At 33.1% G+C, this 15,605-nt stretch overlaps 2 protein-coding genes across 3 annotated transcripts; one reads left to right on the top strand and one right to left on the bottom strand.

Moving 5' to 3' along the window:
- Positions 1-371: 371 nt before the first annotated feature.
- Positions 372-6,394, bottom strand: LOC124932962 (protein CLT1, chloroplastic). Its single transcript, XM_047473681.1, has 10 exons — positions 5,889-6,394; positions 4,768-4,913; positions 4,063-4,100; positions 3,289-3,404; positions 2,521-2,617; positions 2,387-2,422; positions 2,147-2,197; positions 1,949-2,069; positions 1,560-1,685; positions 372-981 (listed from the first exon to the last, which is right to left on the bottom strand). Exons 1-10 carry the CDS (start codon positions 6,389-6,391, stop codon positions 806-808), a joined length of 1,410 nt encoding a protein of 469 aa, XP_047329637.1. The 5' UTR covers positions 6,392-6,394; the 3' UTR covers positions 372-805.
- A 2,904-nt stretch (positions 6,395-9,298) lies between these two features.
- LOC124932534 (nonsense-mediated mRNA decay factor SMG7-like) lies at positions 9,299-15,595 on the top strand. 2 transcript variants are annotated; one of them, XM_047473184.1, is made up of 9 exons: positions 9,299-9,345; positions 9,484-9,590; positions 10,456-10,551; positions 11,050-11,655; positions 11,773-11,895; positions 12,521-12,747; positions 12,829-14,725; positions 14,842-14,984; positions 15,093-15,595. In XM_047473184.1, exons 3-7 carry the CDS (start codon positions 10,483-10,485, stop codon positions 14,702-14,704), a joined length of 2,901 nt encoding a protein of 966 aa, XP_047329140.1. In that variant the 5' UTR covers positions 9,299-9,345; positions 9,484-9,590; positions 10,456-10,482; the 3' UTR covers positions 14,705-14,725; positions 14,842-14,984; positions 15,093-15,595. The 2 variants fall into 2 exon arrangements, with proteins under 2 accessions (XP_047329140.1, XP_047329139.1); XM_047473183.1 differs by lacking the exon at positions 9,299-9,345 and having other exon boundaries at positions 9,419-9,590; positions 14,862-14,984.
- Positions 15,596-15,605: the final 10 nt, after the last annotated feature.

The following is a 15,605-nucleotide window of genomic DNA, read 5'->3' as shown; positions in this document are numbered from 1 at the left end:
TATATACTTTTTCAAAATCACAATCAATCATTATTTTTAAATAAACAATATTATAATTTTAACTCAAATCTAAATAAGCCTTTAATGTATTAACTCATAATTTTATTTATAAATATTTAAAATAAATTTAGTCATTGACTTACCATTTGAACTTGAACTAGCATAATGAATTAAAATTATTATAATAATTTATTATGATTATCTGCAATTATAAGCCAAATAAAACTCACCCTAAACCTTTCTATCTATTTCACTTTAGTTTATCTTCCAATTTAAATTATGTCAACGTTAGATTTTCTATCAATGATTGAGTATTTTTGTTTGTTTGAATATTTTCACCCTTCAACCTCATCAGACAAGTCATTCAATTCTTAATAAATCATTTGACACATTTTATTACTATAAAATTGACTAGTTATTTACTCTTTATTATTTAATTCGAACTAAAATTTTATAATGAGTTTTCAAATATCAAACTGGTACAATTTCAATTGATTTTTAGGCATTTAGGTATATAGGATTTGAGATAGAAACCAGATTATCAACTGCAACATTGATGTTTTCCGCATTAAGAACAATTCAATTCAACGAGTTCTTTCATTCCTTTCCATCTTTCTCAAATTGATCAAATTCAAGTATGGCTCCAGATTCTCCGAATCTTATGTATGGATCACACCAAACCTTCTTTGATGGAAAATATTAGGAATGATGTAAATCACAAAGGCCAACCCTAGTTCCCTCCCAAAAGGGAAGATTTTTCCAAAACTTTGAAAACATCTTCATTGGGTTGAAGCTCCTCCTAGTCCTAGGTACAACATGGTTCTGATAGAGTAGTATCGCCAGTGGTTGAAGAAGGTGTCCAAGTATATATAAGCATACCCAAGACAAGGACTAATGCACCTGCCAGAAATCCTGGCGGTAGGGAAGAACCAACCCCCAAGTATGGCAATGGCAGTGTAAAGAGGAACACCGAGATCGGCACTGTCAGATAAACAAACAAAATATTACATGATTAGTACACGATGTTATTCACCATTACACAGAGGCTAACTTTTTCTTAACCATAAGAATAATTTCATATCATGTTGCAAAATTCAGTATAAATAGGTACAAGTAGGACCACTTCAGTACTATGAAGAAAATCCATATGTAATTCTCATCTAACTCACTCGAATTTTGGTTATACGCCCTAAATCTAGCTTAACATCGAAGAAATGGAAAAACAAAAAATATTGTGGATCAAAACTGCACGCGATCTGATCAAACCATACTTTTACCAAATGAAAAATATCTTGTTTCTGAAAATAAATTGGCGAAAACTACATATGGACCGAGATACAACCATTTTCTTTTTTTGTGGGGGTGGGGTATAAACTCTAATCTCCAAATAAGCTCATAATCAGGTTTTTAGTTTTAAAAACTCTATCCTATACCTAAGAAACAAAAATGTCATAAATGCAAGTTGATGATATAATATATATATTTTCCCTATATTTTCACTCCTTAATGAGAAAATTGTCGGTTCTGACATGCAGGAACAAATGAGACGAATAACTAACCTGAAATGGTGGATGCAAGGCAAGAATACACTGCTGAAGAGATCTTGAGCAGATGCAACAAGGATATGTTGAAACCCATGTTTACAACGACAAATAGCAAAGGCAGAAGAGGAGCACCATTACATCCTGCCACAATAATAGTACATTTCATTTATTTTCATACACTGATATTTTCATTCATTTTGCCTACATATATTTGCTAGCATGCATTAGATCCAGATATAGAAACATAAATAAATTTCTAAATTTGTCACTAACTAAGTTTAGTTTTTCAAATGTTTCTGCATCTGTCCAGAAACAAAAATAAAAAGTATTTCCAAATGGGGCTGATTTTTTGTTTTCTCTATTTTTCTATTGAGAATATATAATTGGGAAGTCGACGCACTTACCATTTGCAACGCCATTATTGAGAAAGCAGCCTGCGCCAGCTTTAAGATAGCTTGGTAATTGACTAAATGGGATTCCCCACAGATTTGATAAAAGTGGTAGGAGGAGGCATATAAAAAGTGCCTGTACAAAGTTAGTTTGACTGCCTTAGGTTGAACATAATAGCAATACACTTTTCAGGATCTAACAAGGCTAGATACCTGAAAAGCAGATCCATGGGAATTCACAACAAATAGATCCACTGATCCTCCCTGTAGTTAATAAAAGAGAATTAAACTATCTTTATCATAAGACATGTACACAATGGATATAATTGCACTTTTACATTAAAGAATATGATGGTAGAAAGACATGATTGGTTTCTAGTCTTAAATTCATTAGGTGATTATGAATCCGGAAATATGGTAAACTTGGATATAAGAAACCAATTAGTTACTTACTTTAAGTTGCCGAGCAGCACTCAAGAAGATTACTTCCTACATTTAAGAGGGAATAAAAAGGAAAAACAGTTGTCGTTACCAATAAGTGATAAAGCCGAAAAGAAAGATAACAAATTGTACAGTAAGTAACAAACCTTCAACACCGTATCAGCAGCTTGAAGCAAAAAAGAAACTATCATCAAGAGACTCCAAAAGGTGCCACCTTGGATCAAAGAACCTGCACTAGATCCACTGCGAAACTAACATGAGAAAATTAGCCAAAATTCAAGACCTTAATCAAACGAAACTTGACAAAGTATGTAATTATTGGTGTGCCACTAAGGCCTTGTTTGATGATCCAAATAACCCTTTATCACACCAACAATCAAGTCATTCAAATAAATAACTAAAATACCCTTATTATTTTATCACTTTAAAATATTAAATACAGAGGATATTTTATTCATTTAACCCAAATAACTCATTTTTCCACCGAACAATATTTTTTTTTTTTGCGAAAAGATCAGTTTAGTTTTAAAAAAAAAAAAATCAAACAAGCTATATGTGTCTCTTGTGATCTAAAAACCAGGGGTACATCATTCACTAGAGCTATAACCACACAAATTCATGTAAACAAAAAATGCGATAGTTCATGAAATGATGACAGCTATATTTTTTAGTAAACAGAAAATGACACGTGTAAGCAATAGAATCTATTTTGAAGTTCTAGCATTAGTGATACTGAAAAATGCTTGTAAAATCAAAAATATGTTGACACAGATGTCTAAGGTGGTTGATCCGTGAGTCAAAGTGATTCCTATACAATATCCCAGCTATCTTCTTATTCACAGCAAGATATCTGTCAAAGAAACATATGCTGTGAAAATTTTGGCACTTTTTTATAAGAGCATGTATTACCATACCTTGCTACTGTTACAATAACGCCTGCAGCTACCAGAAAGCATCCTAACAACTGATTGAATCGATATCTTCTCCCAAGGAACAAATATGACAGGAGAAGTTGCCAAACTAGAAAGCTCTGCAAAGAATAACAAGGTGAACTATCAAATTCGGTTCACATAGGATGATATATGGACAGATTTGGCTCAAAGTTATGCATGAAAAACTCCTTCAAGAACTGATGTATGCTAGTTATACCATTATCTTCAAAAACTCATTCAAGAACACTGATCTTTGACCTCAGTGTCCGTTATGTTTTTATTATTAACATATATGGTATTGGGAATCCAAGACGTTGGTGATCCTAAAAGAGTCCCAGAATGGGTGAACAGATTTAAAGAACTTTCCTTGCTTAAGATACACTGCATCAAGGAGATCAAAACAACTTCATTCAATTAATGGACATCCAATAATAATTAAGCATTTGATACTTCTAGGTTCAAGTGAGGCGTATTTTAAAGTATTAGGTCATTGATTTGATTTGTATAAATTAAAAAATGCAATTGTGCAAATTCTAGACTATACTAGATCTGATCATTACATGTTACGTAAATTTGCACACTCAAAAGTTTTGGGTAGGTGACCAAACATCCAAATATAATAATACTCCTAGTTGAATGTGGTCAGGAACATGGCAACTGAGATTACTTGATAAAACAGTAGTAATTTTTTTTACAAAAAGATTTAAGCAAATGGAAAAGATGAAAGAGAATCATTAAAAAATCCATCATTTTCACCTGAGACAAGACAGTGATTGCTGCACCGGGAAGCATGGCTGTTAAGGAAAAGGAATTCTCGAGTTAGTCTTGCTAACAAAAGTTACACTCGCAACATTACTATAGTTATTAATTAATTGCATACTTTTTTGAAATGTATTACTAATGTATATGAACCTAAAAAAGGAACAGAATATTGTTAAGTAACACACACTCCATGGGTCTGAACTGTAGTACACCTGTCTAATGAATAATACAAATACGATTGAATAGATAACTTGGTACAAATTTCTGTGCTCTGAAGAGAATTTTGATCTCATTCTAAGTTTGTGGTTGGTAACGGCTCAATGATCAGATTCTGGATGAATAATGGTGCAGAAAGACCTGATCACCATGTTGGAGGAACATCTCACAAGATAAGTTTTTGTGTTTGGCCCTATGATTTGTTTAATTTTGGTCTCACATGTCTGTTTTTTACTAAGTGAGTATCTTTGTTTTCTCTCTCTTTCCACTCATATCATGTTTTGGTCGTTGTTGTTAAACGACTGTCATTTTCATTAAATGCATAAACCTTTTTTTATAAAAAAGAAAAAGATAACTGGTGCAACTATGAAACCTACGCCAGCATTGCCAACAGACAGCTTAAGATTATAGCAAGTTTCTGCAGATTATTTTAGGGGTAATAAAAATATTTTTGAATAAATAAATAACATATATTACTAGTACCTCCAGCTGCCATTCCAGAAGCAGCAGCAAGAGCTTCAAATAGACCAACAGCAACATATGGAGCTTTTGGCAAGGAAAGCATTTCATTAGTGACAATGCCAGCCTTATAGCGAAGATACAAGATAGAGAAGTATACAAGGACATATCTGAAAAAAGAAGCACGTGGAAACCAACAAACTAAGTTACATTCATCAAATCTGAAGCATTATGCATTTTTACTAATATTTCATGCATACAATGAAAGCCAATATCCAATAAGCTTGTTTATGCAAAAGAATAATTTTGCATTCATAAGAGGTACCAATAAATTGTGTTGATCTCAAGGTGAAGCAAGTCTAAGCCATTTAGAATCTCAGTGAATTTTCAAGCAAGAAATTCCTTGAGAGTACTCATAACATGATCCTTGTGGGTAATTCAGAGTACTCATAACATGTCAAGTGAACAAAGCTTAATCATTCTTGATGTATAACATCTAGGGTTTGAATCAATATCCATTAAGCCCCTTTGATATATTCAAAATGAGTTGGATATATTTTCAGCTCATTTATCGTTAGGAATGTAGGCCACTTGAATGAAATAGAACCCTGGTTGATCCCACTAAAAATCTAACTTGTGATCTCACCCAGTCACAATTTTTAACCATAAGAAAATGTATAGGTTTCTCATTGATTCAGCCACACCTACAATCAAAATTCATTTAACAAATGAAACTGGCGTCTCATCAAATCACACATTTTACAAAGCAGAAATGCATATGTTTCTAAGAAAAATTAACAAGTTCTCACTGGAATCTAGCCACAACTACAAATCTATTTTAAAAAACATTGTTTTCCAGTGGGCTCACTAGTTTCCTCAACAAGATTGGTGATGAAAGATTAACATTCAGCAATATTTGAACTACAAGGTTGAAGCTATGAAGAAAATAATAATAATAATGGTAACACTCTAGGTAGGAGATTAACAAAGTCCATTTAAAACAATATCCTCCATGAAAGACTTGAAGAAATTTAAAATAAATATCACTAGCTAAATAGTAATACTATAAATTCATGAAAGTGACATATAGAGTTTATTTATTTCAAATGTATTTTTTCCTTAAGATAACAAGTCTGGAGACTTACCCGAAGGTAGCAAGTTGAGCCAAGAAAAAGGGATACTGCTTCAAAGGAACCAATGCTAATTTATACAGGACCCGATTACCTACACCTAGCACTATTGTTACAACAGCTGCAATCATCACTTCAGTCGTCTGATCCCTCCCTACTTCTGCGGACTCACTTGAACTTCCCAACGCCTCGTCATCATTCTCATCCTCCGCCGTCGCATCGCCTCCTCGATTCTCCTCCTCCAGATCGCTCACCGATGTACAATCCCCAACAGCGGCGGCCATCCACATCGCTCCTCCTCTTCTCTCCCTACTGCCGCAGCAATCAGCCACCGGGATCACCTCCGCCCCTCGCCTCACTGATTGCAGGGAGAATCGCAACCGCCGATTTACTACATCCCGATGAAGTATACGGATTTGAACGGCGGAACGAGGTAGACGCCGGAGAGGAACTTGATAGGCCGCCGACGAAGAGCCGGCGGTGCATGAATTTAGCCGGCGGTTACTATTTGCCAGCATAATTTTAGATGTGAAATGGTGAGATAGAATAAGCGTCTTAGTAAGCAAGAAAATAAAATCGGTCAAGCTATAGTAAACCGGACGGGAAAAAACGGTCAAACCGTAAAAGCCAAAGTTCAAATCTCAATATAAAGCAGTTAAAGGAAAAGTGGTTGAATTCAATAATAAAAATAAATCAGGTAATAAACCAAATCCAATCTTTTAAAATTAAAATTGATTCAATGATTTTACAAAATATAATGAATATTACATTAAGGAGCGTATGTCTGATTAGATTGAATTAAATGTCGTTAATCCTTATTGTTTCTCGTATTAACGCATATTCAACATTGATGTATCAAAAATTATGAATTTTTTAAAACATTTTGTATTTATATTGACTTATTTGTATGAAAAAAGAATATGATTCATATTTTATTATGAAAAATATTGTAACTAATTTAATGTGAAAATTTCATTATAATAAATTAAATACATATTTAACTTTTACTCAAGTATGGAAAGTTTTATATAATTTATTGTTTGATTAAACTCGACCAATTATCTAAAGTGTCCAAAAGCATTTCAAAGGTAGGAAAGGAGGAAAAAATTAGAACAAATAAATCATTTTGTTTCGTCATCATCAATAAAATAAAGAAGTAAATCTCAATTTTAAGTAAAAAGTGGAAAATTCATGGAAAATTATAATTCCATTGCAGAAAGTGTGTTACGCCTTTGTCTTCGTCGACGTTGTTTTCTAACGGAAGGTCAAGAGTTAACTGTCGAGAATTTGGTTTCTAACGGATGGTCAAGAGTTAACTGTCGAGAATTGAACTCTCCGAATACATACTCCGTGAACTGACTCATGCATGTTTTTGCTAGGGGCAACAAGATTGATCTAGATTATCTAGTTGGTATGTATTTTTAAATCTCTTCATTCTTATTTAAGGAAAATATCACGTTCAATCTCATTAAAACATTATGGTAAAATTAAGAAAGATGACCATTGAATAGTAAAGTATTTTAAATTTAAAAAAAATAAATAATTAATAATTAATGAAAGTTGGATAGTTTTTAAACTATTTAATTTGGATTCTACACTCAATTTTTATTATTTAAATTCAAAACTAAGGAAAATAACTTAGAATTATTACTAAATAAAACATGCTTGTTAAATAGTATATATTAAGTAGGATTGAAATTCATTCGAAATGTTGTAAATCAGTAAATGCACCTGTGTAGTGTAATAAGATATTACATCTAGTTTGAAAATAAATTGCCTAATTTAGTTTAAGTTAATTCAAAATAAATAAAACCCTAAATAATGCATAATCATGAGGTGAATATAATTTTGTGGGATTTTTTTTAATGCTAAAAATTTTCCATGTTATTTTTAAAATTATATAATTTTTTTCTTTTAATAACTTACTTTGAATAGTCGAGAAGAAGATAAGTTCTATTTTTTATGGATTAAAATTAGAAAAGAAAATCGTGGAGAAGATAAAAGTTTGAAATATTTGATTAAATTTTAATTTAGTGATACAGAGATATTTATTTATTTATTTATTTATTAATGATGCTAGAATTCACTTATTTTGATGTATGTTTTGATTAGTTTAATTGGTTAGATTTTCACTTTATTTTTATCTTAAAAATTGTAAAATTAAGTTATTTATTCATATAATAATATAAAATATATAGTGATATTATTGTAAATTTATGCATTTGGGATGTGATAGGAGCGAGACAAAAAATAAAAATAAAAAATTACAATCTCTATTTTGAGCCTAACTAACTTTCAAGTTTTTTCCAATTCATCCTATTAAAGCAAGAAATGGTTCAGATCAATTAGCTTAGAGTAATTTTTAACTGTCATTAATAATAGCGACTAAAAATATCTTATTTTTTTTTATAACTAAACACAATTCCTATTTTAATGTTTATATATTTGTTAAGAGAATATATATATTTTGTTATTTACTTTTATGAAAAATACAATAAAAATATTCCAAGTTAAAATAATCAAATAAAGTGATATAAAAATACTAAAATAATTTAACAAAATTAGTCCAAACCTTTTAATATAAAAAGTAACAACTTTAGAGGAAATTACTAATTTTGGCTGTTGTATTAGTACATTTCCAAACAACTTTTTGAATTGTATGGTTGAAATAAAAAATGTTTAGATTATGTGAATACCATAAATAAATTAAACATCATTTATATTATTATATTTATTTCTTTACAATCTTTTATAGATTATATTACTCCATTTATTAACAAAAATATTATTTTTTATTTTATTTATATATAACACCTTTTAAAATTTTGTATCAAAAAATTATTACCTACTCAAAATCGTATCATCATTCTTTTTTTTTTCTTTTTCCAACAAATATTATATATATTATTTTTTTCAGATTTAATAAAAGAAAACAAATAAATATTTGAGAAGAAAAAGTCTAAGGAGAAATAAGAGAAATAATTTTTATTTTTATTATTTTAACTAATTAAATTTTGAGTTATTCCTTTCCAAATTCTCTCTTCTTTCTCTAAATATTTATATGTATATTTGGAAAAAAAGAATAGTTCCATTTTAAATCATTAAAAACACGGTATTCATATAAAAAAAACTGACTCATTATGAGATAACACATATAGCCTAGTATAATAATTAGAAAAAATAATAATGTTTATATTTATTAAATAAAAGATAAAATATTTAATTATTTCATTGCTTCTTTACATTTAATGAATAAACACGGACATAATAATAACTTGTTTGTGACATGGTTATATTACACATTTCATATCAAATATATATTTTTAATAAATATTTATTAAAAACTTATAATTTTGATTAATATATATATATATATATATAAAGTTTTGGTCATAATATAGATAGAGATATCCAGAAAGACTTGGTAAAGGGACTCCTCCTAACACCAAGAAGTCAAGAGAAGGAGGCGAAGGTAGGTATCGCAAAAATTGAACTCAAGAGAAAAAGCCCTAATTTTCATTCTCTAATTATATTTACGTGTGTATATATATATATATATATATTCTCCTATCAAATCAAATCAGAGTCGTAACCAATGAATCATTCTCAGGAACCAAGAGAATATCGAATCCATCGGGTTTCTCTGCGCCGAGTGACGCTGATATAGATACAAACGGAGAGAGAATATTTATTACAAGGCTTTAGATCTGATTCTGTGTAAGTTCCTGTCTTTCATTCTTATTAAATCAACCATCTTTATCTTACGTTCTCTTGTTCGTCTCTATTTTATCGTCTTTTTTTGTTTTAACAAGAATTTACTTATCTTCTTAGCTTGATCGTATTAGGGTAAATCGATCTTTTCCGCCTCCGATGGGTTTCTTGTGGTTTCGGTCATTCCGATTGTATTAGATTCGTCCGATTGATTCATGTATCTTGACCGATCATATCTTTAATTAGGTTAAGCGAGCTTACTTTTCTTTTTTATTGTAATTGGAGTTGGGGTGTTTATCAAGTTAGTAGTTAGTTAGTCTAGGGTTTTGTAGAAAACCTAAATCTTTAGTTTCAACATGCGTATGTATGCTCTGGGTTCAACTGGTTTCCATGACATTTTTCTTAAGTTGTTCGGAAAAATAGTCTTGTTTCTTCAGAATGGGAAGTTGTTTATATATTTGCTGAAGAAATCAAAGGAGTGCTCACTTATATTAACAATCGTAAAATATTAGATCATGGCTTTGTGATTAGGAAGATCAAGAGATGGGTATTGGGTGCAGCTGAAACTCATGTATTATTACTTCATGATTATCTATTTTGAGCTGTTCTATTCCAATTAAAGTACCCGGTTAACCTGATTACTAATGTTACTTTTGGCTGTTTTCTTTCATGTGAATATAACTTTAAATATATGAAGCTTATTTTACTTCTTTGACATAAGTTTTTTTTTTCATAATCGATGTAACTGAACTCATCCTCATCTTTATGTTTGAGGTGATAAAACGAGTATTCTTTATATTTAATTCCACTCTGTTTTCTTTCTAGGCTTGTCACTGACATGGTTGGCAATTCCACTCTGTTTTCTTTCTAGGCTTGTCACTGACATGGTTGGCGAGTGATGGCGGTACATATGGAAAAAATGTCTGATTCTTCTGCATCGGAGATTGCTCAACGTTTATATGATAAGGTAATTTCAATAGAGTATTTGTTGAGTGTTCTAATTGGGAAACAATTTTTTTGGGGTTGATAACTTTTAAATCCTTGGCATATCACTTGGAAAATGATCTCTGTCCACTAATTCTTGGGTTTGAAGTGGTGTTTATCCATATATCAACCAATTTGGATGGTCTTTTAGTTGTATGGTATACTAATTTCCCTTAATTTCTTGTCAGCTGTATGATTAATTAACTCTGCATTATTTTTGTGCTTGCTTGTATGTTGCTTTCATCCTTGGAATCTCTTTGTCCATGTGATATCTCCCTTCTTTTCCTTAAATATTTTTCATTTTCTTACACTTTTCTATTGTTTGTAAGAGTTGAGGTCACATTTTGCAACAATTCATATTAATACAAGCTTATATTTTTGAAAAAGTACGTACTTGAAGATTATATTAAAGTATTATTTTATTTTTTCTGTATGTTTGAGCATTGCCTTGTGTAAGCATTAACGTTGATCATTGTTACAGAATGTTGAGTTGGAGAATAAGCGCCGCAGGTCAGCACAAGCGAAAGTCCCCTCTGATCCAAATTCATGGCAACAAATGCGCGAGAATTATGAGGCTATAATTTTGGAGGATCATGCATTTTCTGAACAGAAGAACATTGAATATGCTCTATGGCACTTGCACTATCGCCGTATCGAGGAATTTAGAGCCCATATTAATGCTGCACAAGCTTCCAATGCTTCTACCACATCCCAGGGAGTAAAGGTCCCACCACGACCTGACCGCACAGCTAAAATCCGTGTGCAATTTAAAACATTCCTTTCAGAGGCTACTGGATTTTATCATGATTTGATTCTTAAAATTCGATCAAAATATGGTCTTCCTCTTGGTGTCTTTTCTGATGAATCTGAGAATTCAAGTTCCATTGAAAAAGATAGGAAGAGATCTGCTGAAATGAAAAAAGGCATAATTTCATGTCACCGTTGTTTGATATACTTGGGTGACCTTGCACGTTACAAAGGACTATATGGAGAGAGTGATTGTAAAGCTCGAGATTATGCCGCTGCTTCCAGCTATTACTTACAAGCATTATCTATCTTGCCATCAAGTGGAAATCCTCACCACCAGGTATTTATTTCGATTAGTTGTAGAAATGCTATATGTACCCTTTTATTGCATTTATCTGTTTGTGGCTTATTATACAATTTTGTGTTGTCCTTGTCATTCACAAATGTCTTTTTGCAGCTTGCTATATTGGCTACATATTCTGGAGATGAGTTGCTTGCTGTTTATCGTTATTTCCGGAGTCTAACAGTGGATTTTCCCTTTACAACTGCGAGGGAGAATCTAATTGTTGCCTTTGAGAAGGTATTGCTGTATAGTATGGTATATGTGTGTGTATACCGGGTAGTTCCAAATATTCATATTATTAATTTACGACGCCTCTTTTTACTTATTTTATTCAAGGAATAGGGATTTGATGTTGTAGTTTGAAATTAAAACTTCGTTAGTCATGTGAGTATATGTTATTATTCCATTTTCAAGTGAATACCTCATGGATTTTTCTGACAAGTTCATTACAAAGTCCTTGTATTTGCATAGCTAAAATGTAAAACCATCCGTGGTCAAAATAATTTGTTTGAATGTTCTGGGATAGTTTGCCTTGTGTCTTTCTTTACCTTTCGCCATTTCTTTTAAGTTACTAGCACCAAACAGCCATCTTGTCCTTTCCGAGGAAGCATGATGTATTTTAGAAAGGCTTATCTACCTTCTTGATTAAGAAGCTTGCTACACATTGTTTCTATCCAATGATTTGTGAAATGCATTGGTAGTTTTTTAGTTTTTCTTTTTTTCTTTTCTTTGTGGCTGTACTAGATGTATGGAATCATCTGTTGCAGTTTAATATCCTGTTTGTGCTTTATAGTTCTTCAATAAAAAATGTTGTTCTTGGTTTCTCTCGTCTTTTATTGAATTTCATATCTTCTTTCGACAGAATCGTCAGAATTATTCTCAGCTGCTTGCAAATGGCAAGACTGTCACCAATGGATCGCCTATTCGAAGGACTAATAAAGGAAAAGTGAAAATGGAAATGAAACCCAATGCCAATGTCAAAGCTGATGCTAGTATTTCTAAAGAGAAGGGGACATGTTCCCGTGAAATATGTAAAACCTTCACTACGCGTTTCGTGCGTCTAAACGGTATCCTGTTTACCCGAACAAGGTATTACATTGAAATGAATAACAAGTAAATCTCTGGACAATCTTCACTCAGTTTAATAATTATGAATTCTATCCTTTTCAGTTTGGAGACATTCCCTGAAGTTCTCTCAGAAGTCAGCAATGATCTGAACAAACTTCTTTCAACTGGTGCAGAAGAGGTGCTGGATTTTGGCGTAGATACTTCTGAGAACGAAGGCTTTATTATTCGTCTTGTTTCCATTCTTATATCAACTGTGCATAATGTTACTCGGGAGGGTGAAGGGCAGACCTACGCAGATATTTTGCAACGGACTGTTTTGCTTCAGAATGCACTTACTGCAGTTTTTGAGTTACTGGGGCATGTGTTAAATAGATGCACACAACTGCTTGATCCTTGTTCGAGTTGCCTTCTACCTGGCATCCTAGTTTATGTGGAATGGTTGGCTTCTTGTCCTGATGTTGCGGCAAGTAGTGACCTGGACAAAAAGCAAGCGTCTGCAAGATCAGTTTTCTGGAATCATTGTGTCTCCTTTTTAAATAAGTTGTCTGCCGGTATGGTGGATATGGATGATGAAGACGATAGTTGTTTTTCCAAGACAAATAAATACAAGGAAGGAGATAATGAAACCCGTCTTGCTTTGTGTGAAGATGTCGAGTTGAGAGGCTTTTTGCCCCTTCAACCAGCACAAGCCATACTTGATTTTTCCAGGAAACACTCTTTTGGAGGAGACAGCAGGAAAGAGAAAATTGCCCGAGTCAAAAGGATCTTAGCGGCAGGAAAGGCATTGTCGAATGTTGTTAAAGTTGACCATAAGACATTTGCTTTTGATTTACAACTTAAGAAATTCACCATTGGCACAAATCCTCAAACTTCAGAAGATCTCATGCCTAGCTCAAGATTGGGCAGTCCTCAACCAATTGCTAGGAATCAAGAAGTATATACTGAAGCTACTTTCAAAGAAGTTGTGCAACCTACTGCCCAAATACTTATGGATGAAGAGGATGAAGATGACGAGGTTATTGTTTTCAGGCCTGCTATAAATGAGAATAGAAGTGATATTGTTCCTTCTAAGACAACCATTCAAAATGGTGTGGACGGTGGGGGGAATGCTTTCCTTGGTGATTCCAAGTATTACAAGGGTTTGTTATTGGCTGAAGAAATTGGTTCTCGTCCACAGGCTGGGTTTGTTTCCAGTTTGCCTATCATGCAAAATTCGCATCCAACTAAATTAGAGTCCTCAATATGGTCAATGAACCAGCCAACGTCTCTTGTCAGTGACTTGGAGGTTACAAACTCTTTGGATAAGGTCATCATGAAGCCTGGGGTGCAAGAGACTATGGCCTTCTCCAACCCTTCTATGTTTCCGACTCAGTTCCAACAATCTACCAACGGTAACGTGAGTAACGTACATTATAGCAGCAGGGGTTCTGTCCCATTTCCTGATGTTAATCCGACCACTTCAGCTGTAATTACCTCGACTGCTGCATTGCCTTCTAGTATGAGAAAAAGTCCAGTGAAGCGACCTGTTCGACACCATGGTCCTCCACCCGGCTTTGGTTCTGTTCCTCCAAAATTAGCAAATGAGATTATATCTGGGACAAATGTGGCTGCTGCTGGAAATCATCATCCACTAATGGATGATTATAGTTGGTTGGATGGCTATCAGCCACCATTGTCAATGGGAGCCTTAGGTCTTAATCAATCTATTAATTATCCAATACATTCGAGTGCTCATTACAACAACTTAGGCTCTATGATGAACACACATTTCCCTTTTCCTGGAAAGCAAGCAGTTACAAAGCAGCAGCAGCAGCAGTTTCCTCCTGTAGAGAAGCAGAATGGATGGGAGGATCTACTTGCCTTTGATCGTCTGAAATTGCAGGAACAACTGCAGCAGCCACAGCAACTTATGAACGGAAGTCAGCAGTTTCATCCTCCCCTCCATTCCATGTGGACAGGAGGACATTATCCTGTGTGAACAATTCAATGGCGTTAAGAGGTTAGTTCTTGCTTTAATGAACTTACTTTGTTTATATAATAACACCCTTTTAGTTTGTATCCTATTACTTTACTATATTTGCTATGAATAATTGTCTGATACGATTTCTTATCAAGGTGGTTGAGAATGATTGCAGCTGGATGTTACAGCATCGTCATTCTGCTGCTAACCTACTCCAAATTTGCAGCTTGTCACAATCATTTAGTTTTCATGGAGCATGATGGTGTTGAACTATTTCAGGCTTTTCCTAGTCAATGAAGTGAGTCTTCTCTCCTCACTCCCTCTTTGACCCTGCATTTTTAATATACTGGTTTCATAATAATGAATATTTGTAATCTGAAATATGTGTTGTTTCTTTGTTTACTAGACGATGATCAGAGAGGGGAAAAGTCTTGAGACTTTCTTTTGTGGGGTGCTGTTCATAGTGAAAGAAGAAGCAACATATTGATTTGGAAGAATCCTCTAAAAAGCTTAGCTGTTACGGAATAAGATATTTTTCTCTGAATCCTAATCTCACAAGGCTCTTCAATTGGCTGAGGAGCCCTCTTTTCTTGCATGATGATATTTCTGTGAAAGTTTCCATGTTCCTTGATTGGCTTCTTCAGTTCCCTGGGTGTTGTTGCTTAGGTTGTGATTGTTGAGGAGGGTGTATAAACTTGACTAAGATGCTGAGCAAGATCTCTGAATAATATATGGCATGGAATAATGTTGATGTGTGTGTCGTTTATGGTCCAATTACGCTATGATTAGTTGTTGGTCCTTTGCTTTCTTGATTTGTTGTTCAACTCTTACTACTTCTCATTTGGGTTTGTTTAATAATGACATCTACCTACTTGTTGTGGATTCAATTTTAGAAATGTTTTAATTCTCCATCTTTGTT

This window comes from Impatiens glandulifera, chromosome 3 (genome assembly GCF_907164915.1).
Source record: "Impatiens glandulifera chromosome 3, dImpGla2.1, whole genome shotgun sequence".
Classification (NCBI taxonomy): domain Eukaryota; kingdom Viridiplantae; phylum Streptophyta; class Magnoliopsida; order Ericales; family Balsaminaceae; genus Impatiens; species Impatiens glandulifera.
Note: the sequence above shows the minus strand (reverse complement) of the source record. Positions and strands in the feature narration are given on the sequence as shown.

Excerpts from the sequence above, each read along its gene's own strand:
- LOC124932962 (XM_047473681.1), bottom strand. The coding sequence starts at position 6,391 with ATGCTGGCAAATAGTAACCGCCGGCTAAATTCATGCACCGCCGGCTCT. Across the intron at positions 2,618-3,288 it reads GTTATTGTAACAGTAGCAAG|TGGATCTAGTGCAGGTTCTT; the intron begins GTATGGTAATAC and ends TTAGTTTCGCAG. Across the intron at positions 2,423-2,520 it reads CTGCTGATACGGTGTTGAAG|GAAGTAATCTTCTTGAGTGC; the intron begins GTTTGTTACTTA and ends TCTTAAATGTAG.
- LOC124932534 (XM_047473184.1), top strand. The coding sequence starts at position 10,483 with ATGGCGGTACATATGGAAAAAATGTCTGATTCTTCTGCATCGGAGATT. Across the intron at positions 11,896-12,520 it reads TAATTGTTGCCTTTGAGAAG|AATCGTCAGAATTATTCTCA; the intron begins GTATTGCTGTAT and ends TTCTTTCGACAG. Across the intron at positions 12,748-12,828 it reads ATCCTGTTTACCCGAACAAG|TTTGGAGACATTCCCTGAAG; the intron begins GTATTACATTGA and ends TATCCTTTTCAG.